The sequence below is a fragment of the Macaca fascicularis genome, chromosome 7, assembly GCF_037993035.2.
Source record: "Macaca fascicularis isolate 582-1 chromosome 7, T2T-MFA8v1.1".
Lineage (NCBI taxonomy): Eukaryota > Metazoa > Chordata > Mammalia > Primates > Cercopithecidae > Macaca > Macaca fascicularis.
The window spans coordinates 99156250-99183370 of NC_088381.1; the positions used below are offsets into that span (position 1 = coordinate 99156250).

The 27121-nt window shown below is 38.3% G+C and overlaps 1 protein-coding gene across 33 annotated transcripts in view; it reads right to left on the reverse strand.

Annotated features, from left to right (window-relative positions):
- HEATR5A (HEAT repeat containing 5A) overlaps positions 1 to 27121 on the reverse strand; it is a 124416-nt gene that overhangs the window by 43592 nt on the left and 53703 nt on the right. For 16 of the 33 annotated variants that reach the window (XM_073997204.1, XM_073997193.1, XM_073997201.1 and 13 more), the window contains 8 exons: positions 25541 to 25650; positions 19968 to 20131; positions 19711 to 19886; positions 11741 to 11846; positions 10919 to 11109; positions 8872 to 9031; positions 6198 to 6387; positions 5060 to 5229 (listed from right to left, as the gene is read on the reverse strand). In XM_073997204.1, coding sequence (XP_073853305.1) covers positions 5060 to 5229; positions 6198 to 6387; positions 8872 to 9031; positions 10919 to 11109; positions 11741 to 11846; positions 19711 to 19886; positions 19968 to 20131; positions 25541 to 25650 — 1267 coding nt within the window. Of the gene's footprint in view, positions 1 to 1586; positions 1614 to 5059; positions 5230 to 6197; positions 6388 to 8483; positions 8637 to 8871; positions 9032 to 10918; positions 11110 to 11740; positions 11847 to 19710; positions 19887 to 19967; positions 20132 to 25540; positions 25651 to 27121 lie in introns of those variants that run through there. The other 17 variants (XM_073997199.1, XM_073997185.1, XM_073997197.1 and 14 more) reach the window with 3 other exon arrangements.

Sequence of the window (27121 nt, forward strand, 5' to 3'; positions counted from 1 at the left end):
TGGGAGGAAATAAAAGGTAGGTAGTAGGAGCTATTAAGAATATGTAAGAAGAGTGTCAGGTGTGGTGGCTCACGTCTGTAACGCTAGCACTTTGGGAGGCTGAGGTGGGCGGATCACTTGAGGTCAGGAGTTCAAAACCAGCCTGGCCAACATGGTGAAACCCTGTCTCTGCTAAAAAATACAAAAAAATTAGCAGGGCATGGTGGCAGGTGCCTGTAATCCCCACTACTCGGGAGGCTGAGGCGGGAGAATTGCTTGAATCTGAGAGGTGGAGGTCGCAGTGAGCCAAGATCATGCCTTTGCACTCCAGCCTGGGATGGGCATGATGGCTCACACTGAGGGAGGCCAAGGCAGGTGGATCACTTGAGGTCAGGAGTTTGAGACCAGCCTGGCCAACATGGTCACGCCCTGTCTCTACTAGTAATACAAAAATAAGCCAGGCATGGTGGCACACACCTGTAGTCCCAGTTACTGGGGAGGCTGAGGCAGGAGAATCCCTTGAACCTGGGAGGCAGAAGTTGCAGTGAGCTGAGATTGCACCACTGCACTCCAGCCTGGATGACAGAATGAAACTGTCTCAAAAAAAGAAAAAAAAGAAAAAAAGAATATACAAGAAGAAACACATGCAAAGAGAGCCAAATTCTACATTTTATCAGAAGCCAAGAAACAGAACAAATTTGTGCATCTATCATTGAGCAGCTTTCTTTTTGTTTGTTTGTTTTTGTTTTTTGTTTTTGAGACAGAGTATCACTCTGTTACCCAGGATAGAGTGCAGGAATAGCTTTGTAAGGATGTTCTGTTATACCTTCAAGCTGTATTATGAACCCAAAAGTGGATAGAGAGGAATGCCATTCATAGAAAAGTCTCAAGGTATAATGTAATCCCATGTTTAGAAACTATATTGTTAGCAGGTTAGGATAACAAAGAAGTTAAAATATAAAAAGATTACATTTATTCATTCCCAAGATTACTGTTGTATTTAACAACAATGACCAAAAAAGCACTTTACAAGACAATTTTAAAGAAAAGTTAATAAGTCTACTAGTTATTTCAACTGGAGTCTTACAAGCATATAATACAAAGCAGGTGCAGCATTTATTCAGGCTAGTCAAACATTTTTTAGAAAAAGCATGCTTAGAAGTACCCTTTACCTGTTTGGTAGAAAAAAGATTGAAGGCTATCACACAAAGTAAAATAGGAGGCTTAATGTCTCCATGTCATTCTCCAGCATTTATATTGGGAAGAGGAATACAGTGGCTTAAGGCAAACAAACAAAGCAGGCAAAATACAGAAATTAAATAAAACTGTAACTACAATTATTTTCTGAAACGAATATACTAAATAAAAAGGAGACCAAATTTAGTGCAAGGAGTGAGCGCACCAGCTGGAGAAGGTTAGGAAGGATTTGCTTATATTGGTATCAAATAAACACCATGAAACATGCTACACATACTGGACTTAGCATTAATGGTTCGCTTAAACAAAGAGATGCAGAGGAAAACAAACATCTACAACCAAAAAAATGACACAAAGAAACAGCACCGCAAAACTCAAAAAAAGTTAGGAATCAAGGGTCAGGGACCTACCAACACAGAATTATCCAACAAGATCTCCTGCACAAAAACAAATGACACACCAGTCATGACAAAACCAAAAGATAAATATTAGGATGACTTTGACAACAGTCAGCTAAGCATTAAAATATAAATGTTGATAGTTATCATTCAAATTGGCTTAGCTTCAGCTTAAAAATTCGCCACAAATATTTTATTTTCCAACAAAACGAGTTGAGCCAAGTTCTTGAAAATAGTCAACTCAAGAACTCTAAGACATAAATATATAATTTTAAAACGTACACGCGATTAATTTTAGGTTTTTCTTTGGAATCTGATTAAGCTTCAGTATCGAACCCAATCAACGAGACATGAGCGTGAGAGGAGTGTTCTGGATTGCATTCACATGAAGCAGGTGTCCAGCAAGAGGCAAAGTTAATGGTTTACCTCATCAGAAGTTAATTATAGTTTAACTCTTAGAAGCCAAGTTTTGAAACTGAGAATATTCAGAATTGCTAGTGTAGCTAAGGCCAAGTTCAGTATGGAAGTTAAAGAGCATGCAGTTAGAAGAAAATTCCTTCCTGTAAGACTTTTGCCTTATGATGAAATGCAATTTCCTTACTTTGGTGAATACTCTAAAATATAATAAATTCAATCTAATAAATTCAGAATAAATTACTAACCAAAATGTTGAGACACTAAATTAATATATTATAGTGATAATTTTTGACTATGATTATGTATTTAAAAAATAATTTTACAGCTTGAATATTATGAGTTAATATACGATTTGTAACTGTTACTTCAGATTTTCTCACTTGCTCTGAATGTACCCAAAAGTCTGATAATATAATAATCTCTGTTCTTTTTCATGTGTAACTTTTTTTGATGCCTATTTTTTTTCCTGCAGTAATATGTACCCTTTTTTGATTTGGGAAAGGAAAAAACTTAGTAAGTTTGATCAGATTTTATTTAGTTATATTTTTGAGACAGTGTCTTGCTCCACTGCCCAAGGTGAAGTGCAGTGGCGCAATCATGGCTCACTGTTGCCTCAACATCCTGGGTTCAAGTGATCCTCCCACCTCAGCCTCCCAAGTAGTAATGGGACTACAGGTGCACACTGTCATTCCCAGGTAATTTTCTTAAAATTTTTTGTAGAGACAAGGTCTCACCATGTTCCCCAGACTGGTCTCGAACTCCTGGGCTCAAATGATCCTTCTACCTTGGCCTCCCAAAGTGCTGGAACTACAGGTCTGAGCCACTGTGCCCAGCTGATCAGATTTTATTCATCATGAATTAATGGGTTAGTCTTGCTCTTCATTTCTCAATTAGTTAATTAAAAAAATCATGCATCAGGTAAAGGAGAAATTTTAAAGGTAATTAATGGAAATCTATAAGACAAGAAGTAAAAATGGCAGTATCACCAAATTTAAATGGAGAGTAAAAGATCAAATGCAAAGGAGCAAAAAATTTTTCCAATAACTGGTTTTAGGAATGGCTCTTCAAACATAAAAGTAATATTCCTGGGGAAGAATCCCTGAATGGTACAGGTAAAATCCTTTTCCTGTAAGTGCTGTTTTCCCTAAAATGATTGACCCAGATCTGAAAAAATACAGGAACAAAAGTTTCTATCAGAAAGTCAGTCACATTCTCTTTAAAGTTTTATCGGGCTAGGCATGGTGGCTCACACCTGTAATCCCAGCACTTTGTTGGGCTGAGGCAGAAGGATGGCTTGAGACCAGAAGTTCAAGACCAGCCTGGGTAACATAGCAAGACCCTGTCTCTACAAAAAAGAAAAAAACTTAGCTAGGTGTGGTGGTACATTTCTGTAGTCCTAGCTGCTTGGGAGGCTGAGGGGGGAGGATCACTTGAGCCTAGGAGTTCGAGGCTACTGTGAGCTATGATTGCACCACCGCACTCCAGCCTGGATGACAAAGTGAGACTCTGCCTCTAAAAAATATATAAATAAATAGTTTCATAAGACTATCAGTATCAATAGTTAATATAATAATATACTGTGTGTTGAAGACACATGTCAAGACAGCAAGGGCAACTACCATTATTGAGTACTAATTAAATGCCTGAGACGTGTGCCTTTATAAGCAGCATTTTGTGTAATCCTCATATTTTGCAGACAAGGTAGCTGAGGCTAGAAGAGATTACGGGACTTCCCTAAAGGCACACAGCTAGAAGGTGGCAGAGTTGAGATAAGATCTATCCATAAGATCTACAAAGATAGTACGGAATAATGAAATGAGGACTGAAGGAGGAGTCCAGAAACCTGCAATGTAGATTTAGCCACCACTTAGGTGAGCTACATGTGTTACTTTAAGTTATTTAACTTTTTGGTCTTCAGTTTATCTTTTTATTGAGAAGACTGATTTTAATAATGCAAACAACATTCTACAAAAGTAGGGATAATCTATATGACAGATTTTTAAGATTCTAAGGTTTTTCAAGCTCTGAAATGCTGCATATTTTGCCTTAAGCTTGAAAATGAAAGGTCTATATAATTTTCAACAGTCACGTTACTAATGGGAGTGTGCTACAAACACTGCAGGAGTAGAAAAAGTTGAAAAGCAATGGTGCCAATTTATAATTCCAAATGCAACTCAATTTTTGAGGTAAGTCCAGATAGAAACTGGTGACATGGTAAATCTTTTTTTTTTTTTTTTTCCTGAGACGGAGTTTCATTCTTGTTGCCCAGGCTGGAGTGCCAATGGCACGATCTCGGCTCACTGCAACCTCCACCTCCTGGGTTCAAGCGATTCCCCTGGCTCAGCCTCCCCAGTAGCTGGGATTACAGGCGCCCACCACCACGCCCAGCTAATTTTTGTATTTTGAGTAGAGACGGGGTTTCGCCATGTTGGCCAAGCTGGTTTTAAACCAACCTCAGGTGATCTGCCCGCCTTGGCCTCCCGAAGTGTTGGGATTACAGGCGTAAGCCACTGCGCCTGGCCAGGGGAAGTCTTAAAACCAATGACAACGAACCACTTCAAAGGAACTTCTGGTTGATGGCCTTTATCTTTCTACATTCAGTAGATACAATATTAGAAGCCAGATATTGATGTATATGTTGCTGGAATACTAAGGAAAAGTGTTATTTCTCCATCTGGGATGTAAAGAACTTTGTAATAACTCAGAATAGATGAAAAAGAAGAAAAAAAGAGACAGGTGACCACATAAAGTTTTGCATGTCCCACAGATTTATACAGTACATGGGACATTATAAGCACCCAATATATGTTTATTGATTTATGAATAAATATTCCAAATATCAATTTCAACATTAATGGGAGAAAAATGAATCAATATAAAAGAGATTTAGGAGCTGATTACATGAAAGCTGTCCCCTACTCTCCAAAAAGACTAGAACTGAGGGGAAATAGCTATGTATATAACATATAACTTTGTACATAGTCTAGAGGATAATTAAAATGTGTACTGGGATAAATCTAAGATTCAAATAAAAGAAACTAAGAACTGGTTTACAATTTTATACTCACACAGAGGCAGCTAACCAGGCTAGACAAGTTGACATGTCGTGGAGCAAACATATGAAGCTGCTGAAGGCAAGAGATGGCCTGAGCTTGAACAAGGCAGTCTGGGTTATCTTGCATTACTGCACAACCCAGTAGACAGGAGGCCCTTAAGGTAGAAATTGAAGTACTGTTACCTAAAATAAAAAGCAGAAAGCTTTTAATAATTGGCCTATAAAAACATTACTCTTTAAACATATATTACAGGTTTTAAAATTTACTTCCAGTTTTGAGCTTACAAATCTGTGACTTACAATTTCTTCTACAAAAGTAGGGATAATCTAAGTGACAGGTTTTTAGATTATTCTTTTTTTTTTTTGAGACAGAGTCTCAGTCTGTCGCCCAGGCTAGAGTGCAATGGTGCCATTTCGGCTCACAGCAACTTCTGCCTCCTGGGTTCAAGTGATTCTCCTGCCTCAGCCTCCCGAGTAGCTGGGACTACAGGTGCACACCACCATGCCTGGCTAATTTTTTGTATTTTTACTACAGACAGGGTTTCACCATGTTGGCTAGGCTGGTCTCGAATCCTGAGCTCCAGTGATCCACCTGCCTCAGCTTCCCAAAGTGCTAGGATTACAGGTGTGAGCCACTGTGCCTGACCTACTTTAGTTATTCTTAATTTGAAAAGTTTATTGCAACACAAATTATTATGCAAAGAAGAACCTAAGACTATCAGTAGGTTATACCAAATTTTCATAAAAAGTGGAATTAGAAATTGCCAATAAACTTAGCCTCGCTTGTATTAGTTAAGAATTACTTTCATGTATTATAATCATGTAATACTATGCAATTTGAACAGCTTGCAATATTTGAAATTTTGGACTTAGCCATTTATTTCTTAAAGAGAGATCAGAGCTCTTTGGATGATTCTGCTTCATGTCTGTCATTTTAACTGTCAAGGAAGGTATCTTTAGGAGATACGTAATTGTCGAAATATTGTACTCTGTCTTTTCAAGGTAAGATAAATCAGGCTGAACGGCATTTATACATTCATTTAACAAAACATACAGCACCTATCATGTGCCAAGCATACAGACCACGAACTGAATTCATTTTTATGTGTATTATTTTTAATGTAAAACATCACAAAAGCAGCTATGCACACCTTGTAGCTCTGGACCTAACGTGGTAATAAGGGCATTCAAACAGCGACCAAGGCTTTGGTGAACTTCAGCATGAGTAGGAGGCACATTTAACAACAACATTATAATAAGAGAAAGGGTAGGTTCCACATGCACATAATACAGTGGGCCAGCAGAATCAATGATCAGTGATAGAGAATGTAATGCCCAGGTCTGTAATGACAAAGAAAAACAATTAAAAACATTACAGCAGCATTAAGAAACATAAAATACATTAAGTTGTTCTTTTGTTGAAGCAAGTAATAAAGTAACAGCAAATGTGTATGCTACTACTAATGCGGAAAGAGAAATGGAGGACTTCCAACTCAGAGGCAATCATCTAATTTAGAATGATATAGTTCATCATTAAGAATTGCAAGTAATAGTTGGTACTTTAGCTAACAGCTTGAATCAAATCTAGTTTGTTGAAAAACTTTATTGTTTAATCTATAGAAAGAATGAAAATTCAAGTTTTTAAAAAGATGCAACAAAATCTACAATTACATTCAACAATATGGACAAATCTCTTGAACATAATGTTGAGTGAAGAAAGCCAGACATAAAAGAATATATGTTGTATGATTCCATTTACATAAAGTACAGAAGCAGGCAAAACAAATTTATGCTGTTGCAAATTAGGATAGTGGTTATCCTTGGTGGGGGTAAGTAGTTAACTAGAAGACAGTATGAGAAGTGTGTATGGGGTATTGATAATGGGCTGTTTCTTGATTTCAGGTGGTGGTTACATAATGTACTGTTTGTACATAGATATGTACATTTATGACAGGTGCACACACGCACACAGATACACACACACACACACACACACACACACACACACACACTATGGTTTAAATGAAAAAAGACTGGCCATATACTGATAACCACTGAAGTTAGGTGATGGGTATAATAGATTCATTATAGTATACTTTCTAATTTTGTGTATGTTTTAATGTTCTATAACAAGAAGTAAATTAAAAGCTCTCTCTTCAGAAAATGAACTGAAAAAGTTTTATTCCTCTTATCAATGGATGTATAAGAAAGCTTACAGTACTTTAAACGCTGCAAAAATGAGCTTCTATTTGTTAGGTGAGAGACAGCAATCAAGAAAATTCAGAAATGACACTGGGAGCTGTGGAAAGTATATGAATTAATCAACAAAAAAGGTATTCAATATAAAACTAGGCACATTCAGAATAGACTTGTTGAACAGAGAGAAGAATATAACAGAAGCAAAAAGTACTATATATAAAGACGGGTGAAAAATGGAAACCTTGTAAGTCAATTCAGTCAAGTACTAGATGAAGTGGAGGAGGCAAGTAGTAATATGGTAATTCAGAGAAGGAAAGCTAACTGGATTAAAGCTTGATGAGATGGTGGTTATACTGGATCTTAAAAGACTAAAAGATGTGGAATATCAAATAGGCATGTAAGGAGAGAAGAGAAAAAGAAAATAATGTAAATGTAGACATGAGAATGACATGTGGATAAATCATCTGTAGAAGTGAACACTTTGAAGTAATAACAGAAAACATCTATGGAGTCAGTTGATGGGACTGGAATAAAGAAGTTGATTCAAGAAGCAATAAGCACTTTGTCAAGCTTTTCTGCAGGGAAGTGGCAAGATGAAAATCTTTTAGGAAAATGAATTTAGCCTTATATCTAGAGAGAGTTGGAAAGAAAAGGACTAAAAATGTGACGAATTAGGAGGCTATGACAGTAATTCGGCACACATTAATAAGGGAGACAGATAAGATGACAGAAGGGGAGTAAAAGAACAGGAGAAATAAAAATCATATATTTGATTAAGATAGGAGAATGATGATTTTATTGACAGAAATGGGTAAGATATGTACAACGATATGATAAAGTGGTTAAGAACAGGAGTTTGGAGTCCATGACTTGTGTTCTTGATCTGATTCCATGATTTATTAGCTTTTCAGTTGTGAGCAAGTTGCTTAGCTTCTTAAGCCTCAGTTTTATTTCCCCATGATGGGCTATACACCCTAACAAATTATTACGAGGACTAAGAGAATTACTACGAGACTTAGAAGAATGTATCGTTAACACCTGGACCTATTAAGTTCTTTAAAATAGTAGATGCTATTATTATTATTTAGTATTATTATTATTTTTTGAGATAGGGTCTGGCTCTGTTGTCTAGGCTGGAACGTAGTGGCACAATCTGGACTTACTGCAACCTCTGTCTCCTCGGCTCAAGCCATCCTCCCACCTCAGCCTCCCGAGTAGCTGAGACCACAGATGCTCACCATCATGCCCAGCTAATTTTTGTATCTTTTGTAGAGATAGTGTTTCACCATGTTGCCCAGGCTGGTCTTGAACTCCTGAGCTCAAGCAATTCACCTGCCTCGGCATCCTAAAGTGTGAGATTATGGGCGTGAGCCACCACTTCTAGCCCGGTGCTATTATTAAGATGGAACAGAGATACGTTTTCAGAAAAACACAATGAAATTGACTTCAGACATTCTGAGTGTGGGAGAAGATTTTAATTTTAAAAATCCATCAAGGTTAACAATGGCTTCCACAATTACTATGGGGGGAAAACCATATTCACAAATTATTAATGTTCAATATAAACACATTCTGCATCATCTACAAATCATGAATTTCAAGGGAAGTATCACATGAGGTACCTACCTGCACATCAGGGGAAGTGCTGTCCTGTGCCAAAGTATAAAGGATTCCAATACAAGAATTTAGGTGTTGAGAAGAACTTATTCCTCCTAAATACCTATGTAGGGACCCCAAGGCCAATGAGTGTCCTGTTCTGGTAACCACATCCCTTGCTGATTTCAATCTGTAAATATGAAAATAAAAATAAATGGTAATCACTGCAAAAGAAAAAAAAACCAAAAACTAATGCATGTACATTGTCACTTAGGCAAAGCTTTTTATATGGATAATTGCAAAATTTAGAAATATATTTTTGGCTAACTAATAAAAAATTCTGAAGTAACCGAAAGGCATCTTGCAAAGGAAAACATTTTGAATCAAAACGTCTTCATATTATTGATTAGTTTAGTATGAACAGTTTCAATGTCTTTCATATATACACATGAAGAAGGTTTTTAAGACAAACATTATTATTACTTTATCATTAAGTTACATTTTAAAAACTCAAATGCTGAGATACTTCAATTTCATAGAGTTTCAACTTAATTTTGATTTTAAAATTAAATAGGCCAGGTGTGGTAGCTCACGCCTGTACTCTCGGCACTTTGGGAGGCCAAGGCGGGAGGATCACTTCAACCCAGGAGTTTGAGATCAGCCTGGGCAACATAATGAGACCCTGTCTCTACTAAAAAAAAAATTTGTTTTAATTAACTGGGCGTAGTGCCACAAGCCTGTAGACCCAGTCACTTGGGAGGCTGAGGCTGGAGTATTGCTGGAGTCCAGGAGTTCGAGGCTGCAGTGAGCCACGATCACACCACTGTACTCCAGCCTGGGTGACAGAGCAAGACCTTGTCTCAAAAATAAATTAAATAAAATTAAATATGAGAAGTTAACGTTTATTAGGAATTTATTAGAAATTACTGTGTGCTCATTTAAGTGGTTTATATTTAGCCCTTCTTTAATACTCTCAACAACCCTGAAATTCATACTATTATCAGTTCCTGTTTATAGATGAGGAAACCAAAATAATAGCTCAAATAGCTCTCACAAAGTAACCAACTATCAAATGGTAGAGCTGGGATTAGAGCCAAGTTAATAACCTGACTCCAGACTTCAAATCAGACATACATATTGAGTAGACTCCAAGGTCAAAGTGCTATGAATACTACCAGCACCATTCCTAATATAACTTATTATAGATATATAATACAACCACAAAGTTTTATTTGTAGGCTTTTTCCCCATATTACTTTAATATTTACTATCTCATTTACCTTAACATTCTTAAGTAGGTAGCGCAGTACCACCTGGAATAGAAGAACACTGGCTGAGAGGATTAAGTAATCTATTGAAAGTTATACAACTGATAGAAATGAAAGTACAGGCCGGGCACGGTGGCTCACGCTTGTAATCCCAGCACTTTGGGAGGCTGAGGCGAGCGGATCACAAGGTCAGGAGTTTGAGACCAGCCTGGCCAGCATGGAGAAACCCCGTCTCTACTAAAAAAATACAAAAAAAGTAGCTGGGTGGTGGCATGTGCCTGTAATCCCAGCTACTCGCGAGGCTGAGGCAGGAGAATTGCTTGAAGCCAGGAGGCAGAGGTTGCAGTGAGCCAAGATCGTGCCACTGCACTCCAGCCTGAGCGACAGAGCAAGACTTTATCTCAAAAAAAAAAAAAAAAGACATGAAAGTACCGTTTGTTTCCTTATCTGCAACCTACAGTCTTTTTTCCTGTAGTTTGTTATTATTACTTATCATATATACATTTTACATTATAAAACTGTATAAATATTTCACTATCCTAAAGTCCATCCCACTGATGATCAATTATATCACTCATATAGATTCTGATCTTTATTATATAAAGACTATAGCTGAAATAGTAATAGTTTTATGTGCCAAGATCAGCAGGCCAATTTTTATTTTCTTTCCTTTATTTTAAAGCAGTCAACATTTGACAATTTTTCTTAGTTAAATCTCAGCATGAAGATCTTACTAGTTCCAACAAACCAGAAAGCTATACCCAGTTTTGAAACATAGCCCCTGAGTATTAAATAAGAAATTCACTTACTTGTCAAAGCTAACTTGAGCTAATCCAGCAGTAAAAGCTCCATCATCAAGCACTTGGGCTAATCTAGCCCACGCCTCTGCAGCTGCACATCTCAGCAAGGGGTTGGTACTTTCTAGGGCTCCCGTAACTAATGTTAGGGCAAATCTTTTCAATTCTTCTGGACCTAAACATCCCTTGGAGAGAGCCACGTACTGAAATATGTAAAGAACAACCCAAACTTACAATTGTAGTAAATTATCATATCCAGTTAGGAATGTATATTCTGGATAACCAAATCCAAGTATGTTCATACTTGGATTACTACTTAAAAACAAATAAGAACACAAAAATCCACACTGATAATACAAATATAATTCCTTTTTTTTTTCCACAAAGCACTTTAGAATTTTAAACCTCCAGGCAGCAATATGGCAATCAATTATCATTAAGGTATAAATGGTTTGAAGAACATTTACAGAGATGTCCACAAAATAAGCGACTAATGAAGTCTATCATATTTTACTGTACGTAGAAACGGTAAGTCATAAGTAACAATGAGCTGGATTTGGTCCACAGGCTATAGTCCATCAATCCCTGGCCCAGGATATCAGGATTGGTAGGTTAACGCATGGCTCTATGCAGAGATCATAGGTTTGATTTCTAACAAGTTTTATGTGGACAAAAAGTTAAAGGAGAATTACAAATCCTGAAAACTTTTCATCAGGAGATTAAGAAAAACGAAGGAAAAAAGAGCATTTTAAAAACATCATCCTCCGACAAACTTCATTGGCCACAAATTTTTTAAAAAATGAAACAAACATTTAAATAAATAAATAGAATTACCTTCAAGAAACTAGAAACTGAAGAAACAACATGTAACTGAACCACTTGCTGACGAGCTCCTTTTGTGTGCTTTATACTGTCCAAAAGCTGTTCCAATATAGGAAGCCTACAATCAGAAATAACAGGATTTAAAAGCAAAAAGACTTTTTTTTTTTTTTTGGAGATGGAGTCTCGCTCTGTCATCCAGGCTTGAGTATATTGGCACCATCTCAGCTCACTGCAACCTCTATCTCCTCGGCTCAAGAGATTCTCTCACCTCAGTCTCCCAAGTAGCTGGGATTACAGGTGTGTGCTACCACATCCGGCTAATTTTTGTATTTTTAGTAGAGTAGTAGTTTCACCATGTTGGCCAGGCTGGCCTTGAACTCCTGATCTCAAGTGATCTGCCCACCTTGGTCTCCCAAAGTGCTGGGATTATAGGCATGAGCCACTGCCCCTGGCCTCTGAATACAATTTAAACTTCACACTTTAGGTTCTTTAAACGACTGCAGTAATTGTAAGTGTGAGAATGTACATTCCAATAACTGGAAAACTAAAATTTGAGATACCAACAAAAGTAGTCAATACTGATATAACTCCACAAAAATTTATATGTAACACATAGCCTCACAGAATTTGAGGCAGGAAGACTGCTTGAAGCTAGGAGTTCAAGACCAGCCTGGGCAACACAGTGAGACCTCTTATTTTACAAAAAATTAAAAAGTTAGCCAGGCATAGTGGCACATGACTGTAGTCCTAGTTACCCACGAGGCTGAAGCAGAAGGGTCACTTGAGCCCAGGAATTCAAGGTTACAATGAGCTATGATCATGCCACTGCACTCCACCTGGGTAACAAAGCAAGATCCTGTCTCAGAGAAAGAAAGAAGAATAAAAATGATTTGAAAAGTGCTAAAAAGGTAATGTTAAATGAAAAAAGCAAGGGTTAAAATTGTTTTACATATAGTATAGTCCAAAGTATATTTTCAAAGCATAGTTGGGGATTCAAAGAGCTATGCTGCTTCTGGCTAGCTATAGATGCAATTATAGCTCATTGCAGCCTCGACCTCCTGAGCTTAAGTGATCCTCCAGCCTCAGCCACCAGAGTATCTGGGACTATAGGAACACATTACCCACACCCTGCTAATTTTTTTTTTTTTTTTTTTTAAAGAGACAAGGCCTCACTGTGTTGCTCAGGCTGGTCTTGAACTCCTAAGTTCAAGTGATCCTCCAGCCTCGGTCTCTGAAAGTACTAGGATTATAGGGTAAACCACTGTGCCTGGTCATTTTTCTTCTTTTATAACGTTTCTAAATCCAAATTTCATTATGTACATGTACTAAAATTTATTCAACCATTCGACTACTGGTGAGAAAAATGTTCCAATTTTCACAATTCTAATTAAGATAAATATAAACAATATTTCATGTCCTTATAGAACAGAGGTTTTAATTCCTTATGTCAAGATTAAATACATGTAACCATAAAATAAACCACCCCATTTTACCATTAATTTCTCTCTTAAAACATTGTTTCTATGCCCTATACTTCCTTTTCCCTCTTTTCCGCCTTTAAATGAGAAACCTGAAATATACTGAAGATAACTTTTTCAGTCGTAAATTATCTTGATGGCAGAAGGGTAAAGATTATAATTTTATCTTCATCTCCCTAATAACTTGTGTTTGGCATGTAGTGTAGACAGTCAGGTGTGCTTGTTGAGCAAGCATAAAAGACAACAGATCAGGTAATTAAACACAGGGCATGACTGGCTGAACATGAAAATACAGATATACTTTTATCTGACCTTAATGTACTTTCAATAATATCCCTAAGTCCTTTAAAACTAGATCTCCATCATTCTACTGAGGCTACAAGGCAAGCGGTCCTGTAAATGGCAATTTTGTTATCAAATCAGAATAGACATGGGGATCGTGCCTTTAAAAAACCTAATTGTACAAGGAGTTAAAAGAGTAAAAAGGAAGGTTTGAAGCTATGTGTACGTCATATGGGTTGGGGAAAGCAGTATGTATAAAATCAACTTATAAAATGTAATAAAGGCCAGGCACAATGGCAAACACCTATAATCCCAGCACTTTAGGAGGCCAAGGTGGGCAGATCACCTGACGTCAGGAGTTTGAGACCAGTCTGGACAACATGGTGAAACCCCATCTCTATTAAAAATACAAAAACTAGCCAGCCATGGTGGCGCATGCCTGTAGTCCCAGTTACTTGAGAGGCTGAGGCAGGAGAACTGCTTGAGCCAAGAGTGGAGGCTGCAGTGAGCTGAGATGGCACCACTGTACTCCAGCCTGGGTGACAGAGCGAGACTCCGTCTCCAAAAATAAAAAATAAAAATGAAAGTAAAATGTAATAAAATGGTGGAGTACTAGTAATACTTAGAAAAGTACTTATTTCCTTACATCAATGTTGTGTTTGTTGTAATAAATTTGAAAAACTCAGAAAAGCACATGAAAAATTTACCCCAAATCCCACCACCTACAAAGAGCCGCCATTAACATTTTGACATCTTTGTTCTTGTCTTTTCTCCCTTAGACATATGAATAAATTTTTAGAAAACAGAGATCGTTTTGTACATACTTTGTTAATAACTTATTTTGTTTCCCCTAAACAACATTATCAGGGATTTTCCCATCTTATTAACTATTATATGGTTTCACTATAATAGTATTAGTGAATAGGTATTAATATTATATATTCTGGCAATATAATTTATTTAACCAACTTTCTAGTTTGGATAATTTATGCTATTTCTAATTTTTCTTATTACAAATAACATGCTAAATATCTTGCATATGAAACTTTTTCTGGTGGCTCATACCTGTAATCCTAGCACTTTGGGCGGCAGAGGCAGGAGGATCCCTTGAGCCTAAGAGTTTGAGACCAACCTAGGCAACATAGTGAGACCTTATCTCCACTAAAGAGAAAAAAAATTAGCCAGTGTAGTGGTGCCTGGCTGTAGACCCAGCTACTTGGGAAGCTGAGGCAGGACGATTGCTTGAGCTTGGGAGACTGAAGCTGTAGTGAGCCAAAATCACACCACTGCACTCCAGCCTGGATGACAGACCGAGATGCTGCCTCAAAAAAAATTAAAAAAACAAACAAAAAAAGCTTTCTGTCCATTGTTTAAGTGCATATTTAAGGCATTTTTTTTTTTTTTTTTTTGAGATGGAGTCTCGCTGTGTCGCCTAGGCTGGAGTGCAGTGGCACAATCTCAACTCACTGCAAGCTCTGCCTCCCTGGTTCATGCCATTCTCCTGCCTCAGCCTCCCGAGTAGCTGGGACTACAGGTACCCGCCACCATGCCTGGCTAATTTTTTTGTATTTTTAGCAGAGATGGGGTTTCACCATGTTAGCCAGGATGATCTTGATCTCCTGGCCTCGTGACCCACCCGCCTCAGCTTCCCAAAGTGCTGGGATTACAGGCATGAGCCACTGCGCCTGGCCAGCATTTTTTTTTCAAGAACATTATTTATGCCCAAAGCACCCTATAGGAAGATTATGGAGGGTAAATGTGACAACAAAGGGGAATTATGAATAACTGTGTGATCAAGTTCCCAAGTTTAAAAACCTATAACGTCATTATTAGATCATATCCTACATCTGTTACTGTGAAATTGTATCACACTTAAAGTTATAAAAATACATAAGGTTAGAGATTAAGAATTATGTCATTCTGTACTATAAGTTGACTTATACTATTATTTCTTGACCACATTCATGGACCAAAGACTATAAAACAGGATTGTCAGAGCTCAAAATCTTTTTCTTCATCCTCTGCCCCCAATCCTGAAAGAGAATGAATATACTATTAACTAATCAAGGATTCAAGATATATGACACCAATTCCTATAGAGATCTCAACAAAAGATTCTGATCTTCAGGAAGATGGAGATGACTTAGTAATACTGAATTAGTACTCATAAGTAGTATCAATTATAACATATAATTATCAGTTTGGAATGAAATGATAGGTACTAAAAGTTTTAAGTCTAGATGGAATAAAAATGCAGTTAACTGAATAAAGGGCGAAGATGTAACATTTGAAAATGCTGACTTATTTTACATCATACATTTTACATTATATACCTTTTAGACAGAGGGTACACACGTATACACAAACAAAACAGTAACCACAAACAAAAACAAAATAATACTTTTTAGACAGAGGGTATATAACGGCAAAATTTTTTACTACTGAGAATTATAACTGTTTAAGCTTTTCCTCTCTGTCCATCCATTCACAAGTGACATAATTTGTTGAAGCAGTCCATTTATCAGAATCACCTAAGGGGTTTAAAAAATTTCAGTGCCCACCCCCACATTATGCATACCATACTAATCAGGATCTTCAGTATCTTAAAAATTTGTCTGGATAATTCCAATGTGCAAGTCAAGGGTGGAACAATCCTCAGGTGAATTAAGGAACTCATTCTTTGCAATAAGGTGAAAATCTATTTAAAAGCAACCACAAACACAGGCCAGGAGCAGTAGCTTACACCTGTAATCCCAGGACTTTGGGAGACTGATGTGGGCAGATCACCTGAGGTCAGGAGTTCCAGACTAGCCTGGACAACACAGCGAAACCCCGTCACTACTAAAAATAAAAGTCGGGCACGGTGGCGCATGCCTGTAGTCCCAGCTACTCGGGAGGCTGAGGCAGGAGAATCACTTGAACCCGGGAGATGGAGGTTGCAGTGAGCTGAGATGGTGCCACTGCATTCCAGCCTGGGTGACAGAGTGAAACTCTGTCTCAAAACAAAACAAAACATAAAATAAAGTAACCACACACAGGCTGGGCACAGTGGCTCATGCCTATAATCCTAGCACTTTGGGAGGCCGAGGTGGGCAGACCACCTGAGGTCAGGAGTTTGAGACCAGCCTGGTCAACATTATGAAACCCCATCTCCACTAAAAAATACAAAAATTAGCCAGGCATGGTGATGCATCCCTGTAATCCCAACTACTTGGGAGGCTGAGGCAGGAGAATCACTTGAAATCCAGGAGACAGACGATGCAGTGAGCCACCGCACTCCAACCTGGGCTGTCTCAAAGAAAAAAAAAGTAATCACAAACAATATATGATTGAGATCAATATTATTTCTTTTCTGTATAAAATATCTTGACTTTCCAACCTTTAAACATTTTTGCGTTAGAACCCTACAGTCAGAATAGAGAATCAGCTAATTTAAAAGACAATTACGTATGCATTAATAAATTGTGAATAAATTGTGCATTAACTTATATTAAATAATATATTATTTCCAACCTTAGGACAACCACATGTTATACAACTATTTAAACATAAGGCTAACCACAATAATAACAAAATGGCTTGAAATACTTGGTTGCTGTTTAAATATAGATACTTTAATTAAGACGTTTCTTCTCCATAACTCAAATGTATGGCTGAAAAGCAAACAGCCTGATATGTTACATAAATATCATATCTGGGACAATAGGAAATTAGAAACTTAACTTCACTATTCATGTAGTTTCTATCTTCTGGTTCTGTAACGACACCTACTGGAGACTGCTGATATTGCTTATAACCCACTTTCTGTACCTGGGATCTTGCCAGGTTCACTTCTTTATATTTACATTTTTGAGACAGGGTCTTGCTCTGTTGCTAAGGCTGGAGTGCAGTGGCGAGATCTTGGCTCACTGCAACCTCTAACTCCCAGTATCAAGTGATCCTACCACCTCAGCCTCCTGAGTAGCTGGGACTACAGTTGCACACCACCATGCACAGTTAATTTTTGTATTTTTGTAGAGAAGGGGTTTTGTCACGTTGCCTAGGCTGCTCTTAACTGTTGGGCTCAAGCAATTTGCCTAACTTGGCCTCCAAAAGTGCTTGGTTACAGGTGTAAGCTACTGTGCCTGGTCATCTACTATTTTTATTCCAAAACAGTTAGAATCCTGTTTGTTCCAAATTTGTTAGAATCCAAACAGAATGATAGGGTTTGCTTTTATCTGTTCTCAATGTTTTTATTAAAACAGACAAAACCTCCCTTCCTTGAATATTCATTATTATTATTATAATTTAGGTGGGGATACAAAAACTATGAGCACATTAAAAAATTCATTAAACTTAATAAGGATCTTCATGAAACTATAATTAGGCAATAAATCTGAAAAGGAAAACTTCTCTAGAATAATAAAATCACTTTTTTAAGAGGAAAGGCTGTAAAAAGCATATTTTCTTTTTTGCTTTTCCACTTTAGACCCATCAAAGGTAGTGGAACCATTTAAGAACATCCTTAATTTAAATACTTTGCTTAAAAGGCCAGCCCTGTTTTATCCACAGTAGTTACTGGTATATTAATCCAAATTAATTATTTTAAAGTAATTATATGCTCTATAAAAAGGTAGTTAGAGACTAGTTCAAATTTCATCCTCTCCATGAATCTTTCTTTGAATATTCCAAATCACTGTAATTTTCCTCTTCATTCGTTAACAATTCAGTCATATATTCTCTTATCACCATAACCTTATAGTTACAGTATATACAGGAAACACTACAAATGCATTTGGAAAAAACATCTTTTGAAACTGAAGCTAGTAAAAATCAGTATAGATTTCATTCACTTTTCTACGCAATGAAAGCAAATTATTCTAAGACCTGTTTCAGAGAGGTGTTGGTGATGAAACTAAAATATTTTTCTAAGTCTTCACCAAAGACATCAAGGTAAATTCTCTAACTGGTATCCTCTGGAAGACATAACTGGATAAGAAGATATAATAAAAGCTATGATCTAGTCAAATGCATTGTTGTTGGTCGAGAGACAGGAAATGAATGAATGAATCAGTGTGGATAACAGTGATTTGTAAACTATTATTAGCCACAATAGCCTATGAAAGAGATTCACTTTCCATTTAGTTTTTCCGATAGTAACAGAATTTCCTGGATAGTGGATTTTGATGCCTGAGAAATGTGTATGTCCAGTTACTAATTAAGAAACTATCATTCTCAATGAGGAATCATTATCATCCTTTGGTTTTTCAAAACGAAAGTCCATTTTTGGGGGAGGCCATCTTGTATTTATTAATTTTTCACATACAATAGCATAGGATAGAAGTCCCTACATAGTATGAGGTATACAACATGATGTTTTTAATGATGTTTTGCTCATATATACACTGTGAAATAGATTACCACAATCAAGTTAATTAAACATCTATTATCTTTGTGTGTGTATGTGTGTGTGTTCTAAAGCACGGGGTCCCCAACCCCTGGGCCACAGACTGGTACTGGTCCATGGCCTGGTACTGGTTCACAGCAGGAGGTGAGTGGCAGGCAAGTAAGCATTATCATCTGAGCCAAACTCCTGTCAGATCAGCAGCGGCATTAGATTCTCACAGGAGTGTGAACCCTATTATGAACTGTGCATGTGAGGGATCATGTGCACCCCTCACAATGCCTAATAATCCGAGGTGGAACAGTTTTATCCCAAAACCTCTTCCTATCCCTACCCAGTGGACAAATTGTCTTTTGCCGAACTGGTCCCTGGTGCCTAAAAGGTTGGGGACCACGGGTCTGAAGTTCACTTTAAGTGAACTGATAAAAACCATTTAAAATCCCTCCAATTGAAGACAAATCCCTGGACCTATAATGCTTCCAAAAAGTTTCCAAGGTAAGAAAGCCTATGAGACCTAGTCTAAAAAAAAACCTAGTATGTGTCTTTGTAATGACTGCTCATAAATCAATATTCTTATGTCATTATTTTTCATTTGTATTTTCAGCTAGACGATAAGCTAACTGTGGGCAAAGTATTGTATCCACAACAGTTCTAGTGGTTTTAGGCATTTAAATCATTTCTTATTAAATATTAGTCAAATGAATAATAAAACAAGAACTTTTATTTCACCTTCACCTGTCATTTATAAGAAATTATTTACGCTAATGAGATCTCTGGCAACATTCTTCTTACCCACCAGTTCTCTATTTTCCATTCACTGAACCATTGAAGATATTTACCTTTGAGTTTCTCCCACATGAGCGCATACAACCCCAAAGAGCTTGGCTGCAGAACTAATAACTGATAGTGCTGGAGGCAGGGGCTTAGGCACTGAATCTCCCTCTACATCTTTCTCATAAATCAAATAAGGGTCATATTCAAGACTTCCGCAAGCAACACCATTACCAAGCAGGAGCTAAAAGGGAAAAAAAGTATATAAGGTTTTAAGATCACTGTTCACAGATTGAATCTACTCAAGAGTAAAAAATGGCCATACCTGTTCTTCAATAAATCTATGGTCAGTCTCTTGTAACAAAGGACTTAATATCAAAAGATCATCCTGATGACAGAGGGGTGGAAGTAAAAATGTAGATGCTGACACCTGAATATCAGGGGCAGTCAAGTCAGCAGCCAGCTCTTTGAGGATAGCACAGAGGTTTCCTGCTGAGTCACAGAAAAAGAGCAATTAGTACTATTGGTTATCTGGTGAGAGTATGGGGTTTAAAACTCAGGTTGAGCTTTAATGCACCCACTGGCCAACTTTAACATATCACAGCCGAAGATTTTATTTCTCATTCTTGAAAACTGCCCTAGAAATGACTGGCTCAACTATGTGTTGCTAGTCACAAGGTTAAGAATTGATACTAAAAGAAAATCTCAAAGTATGTGTGTATGTGTGTGTGTGTGTGTACATACCTGATGGTATAAAAATGACATGAAATATAAAAATAGATGTAAAAATAGATTTACAAAAGCAGGTTTGTTTTTTAAAAAAGCACAGTCTGAAAAAATTTATAAGAATTAGCCTGAGACCGGGCATGGTGGCTCACACCTGTAATCCTAGCACTTTGGGAGATGAAGGTAGGGGGATCACTTGAGGTCAGGAGATCAAGACCAGCCTGGCCAAACATGGCAAAACCCTATCTCTACTAAAAACACAAAAATTAGCTGGGCATGGTGGCGGGTGCCTGTAATCCCAGCTACTCAGAGGCTGAGGCAGGAGAATCGGTTGAATCCGGGAGGCAGAGGTTGCAGTGAGCAGAAATCAGCCACCGCACTCTAGCCTGGGCAACAGAATGAGAGTCCACCTCACGCAAAAAAAAAAAAAAAAAAGAAAAAAGAAAAAAAGAATTAGCCTGAAAAAACTTAGACATGTTATTATGGAAAATTTCAAACATAAATAAATTATAGTACTATGATGATGCCTGCCCCTACCCTTTCCAGCATACGCTCATTATTCACCTTTACCAGCTGCAACAGTATTATTTCACCTACATCCCCATTCCCGATCCCACATTCCTCCACATTATTTTTAAGAAAACCCTAGGCAGCACATCATTTCATTCATAAATATTTCATTGTGTATCATTAAAGTGAAACACATTTTATTTTGAACAAAATCCTGCTATATAATCTCATGTTGTTTAAAAAAAAAAAAAACCACTGAACATCAGATACCCATTCAGTATTCAAATTTCCAACTATCTCAAAAACACCTGTTTTTGTTGCTTCTAGATCTAGGTAAAGTGTACACATTGCAGCTAGTTTATCTTGTCTCTTTCAATTTAGTATTCTCCCTATACCTTTCCCCTCTTTGGCAATTTATTTGAAGAAACAAGGTTATTTGTTTCGTACAATTTTCTACAGTCTGAGTTTTTATGATTATAGGCCCCTGGTATAGCTTAATTTGTTCTTCTATCTGTACTTTAAAAAAAAAATAAATTGGTAGTTGGATCTAGAAGGGGCTCATTTTTGTTTTTGGTGGTGGGCAGGGTGGGTGCAGGTTAGTTCATAAGTGGTATTGTGTTCTCCCATAACACAAGAGACAACATATGGTTGCCTCTCTAACATATACACTTTGAAAAGCTGATCCATTTATCACATTGACTGCAATTATCACCTCAAAGATGTTTTATCCTAATTTCTGCTGGGTTATCAAAAAATCTTATCCACAGAGAGCTTAAATGGTTTTTGCCAGTTTGTAACTTAAGTACTGCAGGAAATTCCCTTAGAAAAATGTTTACACTCTTCGAAGTGTTTCTTCGAACAATTGCATCAGGATGAAATGAGGACTGGGGTGACATCCAATGATCAGAAGCGGTAGGATGAGTTAGGAAGGGTTTACTTGCCATCACTTTCTGTATCATTAGCAGCAGTAACAGTGGTAACAACAAATATTTATTGAAGTTTACTTTTTGTTTTTTAACAGATGGGGTCTCACAATATTGCCCAGGCTAATCTCTAAATCCAAGCCTAAGTGATCCTCCTGTCTCAGCCTCCTGAATAGCTGAGATTACACCCAGTGCTTGGCTTACTGAATACTTAATATGTGTCGGGAAAGGTACTAAAAGCTTTACATATAACCCTCATAGTAACCTAATAACGTCAGGTTAGTATGTTGTTTCACAGGTAAGGAAACAGGAATCGGGAATTTATTACTTGCCAGAGATCATATGGTGATCACACAGCTGTCAGACTGACACCCAGTTAATTGGGCTCCAGAATTTGAGCTTTTAACCACTGTGCTGAATCACTCATCCATCCAGATTGTGTTTAATAAGCTACAGAGAAAGATTTTATTATATTTAATCTTCCTTTCAAGAAAGTATACACTATGGGATACCAATACATACATATAACTATAATAGGAAGGTAGGAACTATTATGTTTCATAAAAGATAAAAACAAAAGCACTATTAAATTTAGGGAAAGGAGAGCTTACGTACAGGAATTAGGAAGAGTGGACAGGGATCAATGAAGTCATAAAGATTGAGCAAATGAGAGTTGCTCAAAGGAATGTCTAAGTTTATGTATATGACACTCAGCAAAATAATTCTGTTGGTAGTACAATATACAAGGTATGTTTGTTCCTACAGCTATGTGTGAAAATAGTAGAAAATCTCTACTTCTCAGTTAAAAGTGATTACTTTCCCAACTGTCCCTGGAAAAAGTACCTAAAGATAATTAAGATAATTTTGAAATGCAAATAAGCTTTTGTATAAAAATGCATGACTAACTTGCTGATGAGTTATTTTCAGTGTAGAGAATATTAAGATATTTGAAAAGAAATCCATACCTAAACTAAGACAGGAAATAAAAACTAAGAACTCAATTTTTACGCCAATCCTTCGGAAAACTAAGTCACTCTAAGACATCTACATCTGCTGGACAGTCATGAAGAAAAGTTGTTTCAATTCTTAGATACATTCCACGTGGCAAAAGCAATTTCTTATTATGTCCTAGACACTGACTCTTTGACAACACATTGGAGGAACTGATAAAATCAGAACTTTATTTATTTATTTAGAGACAGAATCTCTGCCACCCAGGCTGGAGTGCAGTGATGTGATCTTGGCTGACTGCAACCTTTGCCTACTGGGTTCAAAGGATTCTCCTGCCTCAGCCTCCTGAGTAGTTGGGACTACAGGCATGTGCCACCATGCCCAGCTAATTATTTTGTGTATTTTTAGTAGAGACGGGATTTCATCATGTTGGCCAGGCTGGTCTCGAATTCCTGACCTCAAATGATCCGTTTGCCTCAGCCTCCCAATGAGCTGGATTATAGGTGTGAGCGAATGTACCTGGCCTAGAGTTTGTTTTTTCCAGAAGTTCACAGCAAGTCCTGACTTTGTCTCCTAATGAACACTCTGGAACTGATTTGAAATATATATATGTATATTCCTTATTTCTTTAGGACTCCTGATTGCATTTCCAAACTCCAACTCTGAGAAAATCCAAGTTAAAAAAAAAAAAAAAAAGTAGAAGACTTCAAGACTTTTTCCTCTAATTCAAGTTTTTTCAAGGGTAAGACTTACATCATCAGGCCAGGCCCAGTGGCTCATGCCTATAATCCCAACACTTTGAGAGGCCGAGGCGGGAGGATCACTTAAGCCCAGAAATTTGAGAACAACCTGGGCAGCATAGCAAAACCTCATCTCTACAAAGGATTTTAAAAACAAAACAAAACAAAACTAGCTGGGAGTGGTGGTGCACACCTGCAGGCCCAGCTACTTGGGAGGCTGAGGTGGGAGGATCACTTGAGCCTGGGAGGTTGAGGCTGCAGCGAGCCAAGATCACACAACTGCACTCTAGCCTGGGTGGCCGAGTGAGGCCCTGTCTCCAAAAAAAAAAAAAAAAAAAAAAAAAGCTTCCATTATTATTTATCAGAAGATACACTGTACATTTTAAGTCAAGATTCTTGTATTCCTAAATACTTATTGAAGAGTTGAGCAGCAGTCCTTTTGGCCGGGCACAGTGGCTCATGCCTGCAATCCTAGAACTTCAGGAGGCCAAGGAGGGTGAATCACCTGAGGTCAGGAGTTCACACCGGTAATCCTAGCGCTTTGGGAGGCTGAGGAGGGTGGCTCATCTGAGGTAAGGAGTGTGAGACCAGCCTGGCCAACGTGGTGAAACCCCGTCTCTATTAAAAATACAAAAAAATTAGCCAGGCTTGGTAGTGCATGCCTGTAGTTCCAGCTACTCAGGAGCCTGAGGCAGGAGAATCGCTTGAACACAGGAGGCAGAGGTTTCAGTGAGCCGAGATCACGCCACTGCACTCCAGCTTGGGCGACAGAGCAAGATGCCGTCTCAAAAAAAAAAAATTTTTATTTTAGTCTGAAAATAAATTTCAAGATACTATTGTAAAAATCTGAAGGAAATTGCTTTTGTCACAACCTAACAGTTATCTGAGCTGTGAAACATAGAAATTATCTCTCAGCTTTTTACTAGATATCTAGCAAGTAACTTTTAAATTGATAGATGGCAAAGAATAAGATAGACATATCACTAAGCTATGATTGTTAAGTCTCTTAAGTAGGTTACTTAGAAAAGGCAGCAGCACAGCATGAGGTAAATTTATGTTTTAATCTTGATTCCACTCTTTACCTGATATGTGCTCTTGAGTTGGTTTTGTAACCTAAACCTTTTGCCAAATAAGAAAAATGTAACTCGCTCACTGTATCATCCTAGGATAAATGAGATTTGATACATACAATTTCTAACACAGTGCCTGGCCTTAAGAAGGAGTTTTTTTTCTTTTTTTTGAGATGGAGTCTCGCTCTGTCGTCCAGGCTGGAGTGCAGTGGCTGGATCTCAGCTCACTGCAAGCTCCGCCTCCCGGGTTCACGCCATTCTCCTGCCTCAGCCTTCCGAGCAGCTGGGACTACAGGCGCCCGCCACCTCACTCGGCTAGTTTTTTTGGTATTTTTTAGTAGAGACAGGGTTTGACCGGGTTAGCCAGGATGGTCTCGATCTCCTGACCTCGTGATCCGCCCGTCTCGGCCTCCCAAAGTGCTGGGATTACAGGCTTGAGCCACCGCGCCCAGCCTGTTTTTTTTTTTTTTTTTTTTTTAACTTATTTTAGGCTGGGCTAAATAGCTCACACCTGTAATCCCAGCACTTTGGGAGGCCAAGGCGGGAGAATTGCTTGAGCCCAGGAGTTTGAGACCAGCTTGGGCAACATGGCGAAACCCCGTCTCTACCAAAAATACAAAAAATTAGCTGGGCATGGTGGTGTGCCTGTAGGCCCAGCTACCCAGCAGGCTGAGGCTGGAGGGTCATTTGAGCCCAAGATCAAGGCTGAAGTGAGTCATGATTGCATACCACTGCACACCAGCTTGGGTGAGAGAGTGAGATCCTGTCTCAAAAAAATTAAAACAAAAACAAAACCCCAAATGTATTTCTTTACTATAAGATGGTGAACACATGGATTAGGACTGAACTCCCTAAACCTCCTAGAAACAAGGCACTAAATAACTGCCATTATAATTCATTTAAATATTTAATGAGTGACAGTAATGTTCCAGGAACCATATTAGTCACAAATAAAACATTTTAGTCTAAGGCACATACCTTCATAGGTCTCAGGAGGTAATAAAATCAACAGTTCATAAAGTCTTTGTCTATAAACCACTGATGGTGTTTTCAAAGGACTTCCATACATTTTTAGTATTGAAGAAAGCCTTAAAATAAAAGAAAAAGTGTATCTTAAGTGGTTAAGTTATATAACAATACACAAAAATTGACAGCTTAACATCTTAACATATAAATTAGTTATGTAACTTACTAACAAACATTAGTGCTGCTTTACTTTTCTTTTCTGAGACAGGGTCCAGCTCTGTAGCCCAGACTGGGATGCAGTGGCATGGTCTTGGCTCACTGCAACCTCTGTCTTCTGGGCTCAAACCACCCTCCCACTTCAGATTCCTGAGTAGCTGGAAACTACAGGGTTGCACCACCATGCCTGGCTAATTTTATTTTGTATTTTTGGTACAGACGGGTTTTGCCACGTTGCCCAGGCTGGTTTCAAACTCCTGGGCTCAAGCAATCCTCCCACCTCGGCCTCCCAAAGTGCTAGGATTACAGGCCCAAGCCACCACACCTGGCCACAAAATATGATCTTTCTTCACACTCTCTCCTTTCATTTTCATGTACTCTTCTTTATCTTCTATTCACCTTTCCTATTGGTGTTAAGACATCACTTTACCAATGCTCATTCATTCAACAAATATTTGCTGAAGGACTACTACTGTTTTTTGTTTGTTTGTTTTGTTTTGAAATGCAGTCTCACTCTGTTACCCAGGCTGGAGTGGTAGTGGTAAGATCTCGGTTCACTGCAACCTCCGCCTCCTGGGTTCAAGCAATTCTTCTGCCTCAGCCTCCCGAGTAGCTGGGACTATAGGCATGCGCCACCATGCCCAGCTAATTTTTGTATTATTAGTAGAGACGGGGTTTCTCCATATTGGCCAGGGTGGTCTTCAACTCCTGACCTCGTGATCCACCCACATCGGCCTCCCAAAGTGCTGGGATTACAGGTGTGAGCCACCACACCCGGCCAGGAATACTACTCTTAACAAGCTATGTTATCAACTAGAGTATGGTTTTCATCCTTAGCTATACAGAAGTTCAATGAAATTACTTTTATTATGTCACTGGAATAAATCTGCTAAACTGTTATGGCATGAGCTTTCTAGGTTCTCTAAGAAATTCTCACAATGTTGAGTCATTTGTACTTTCTTTTTTTTTGTTATTTTGCTTTCTGAGACGAACTCTTCCTCTGTCGCCCAGGCTGGAGTGCAGTGGCGCGATCTAGGCTCACTGCAACCTCTGCCTCCCGGGTTCAAGTGATTCTCCTGCCTCAGCCTCCCGAGTAGCTGGGACTACAGGCAAGTGCCACCACGCCTGGCTAATTTTTTGTATTTTTAGTAGAGTGGGGGTTTCATCATGTTAGCCAGGACGGTCCGATCTGCTGACCTCGTGATCCACCCGCCTCGGCCTCCCAAAGTGCTGGGATACAGGTGTGAGCCACCGCGCCCAGGCTGTACTTTCTTTTTTGTTTTTGTTGTCGAGACAGGGTCTTGCTCCATTGCCCAGGCTGGAGTGTAGTGGTGTGATCTCAGCTCATTGCAGCCTCAACCTCCTGTGCTCAAGTGA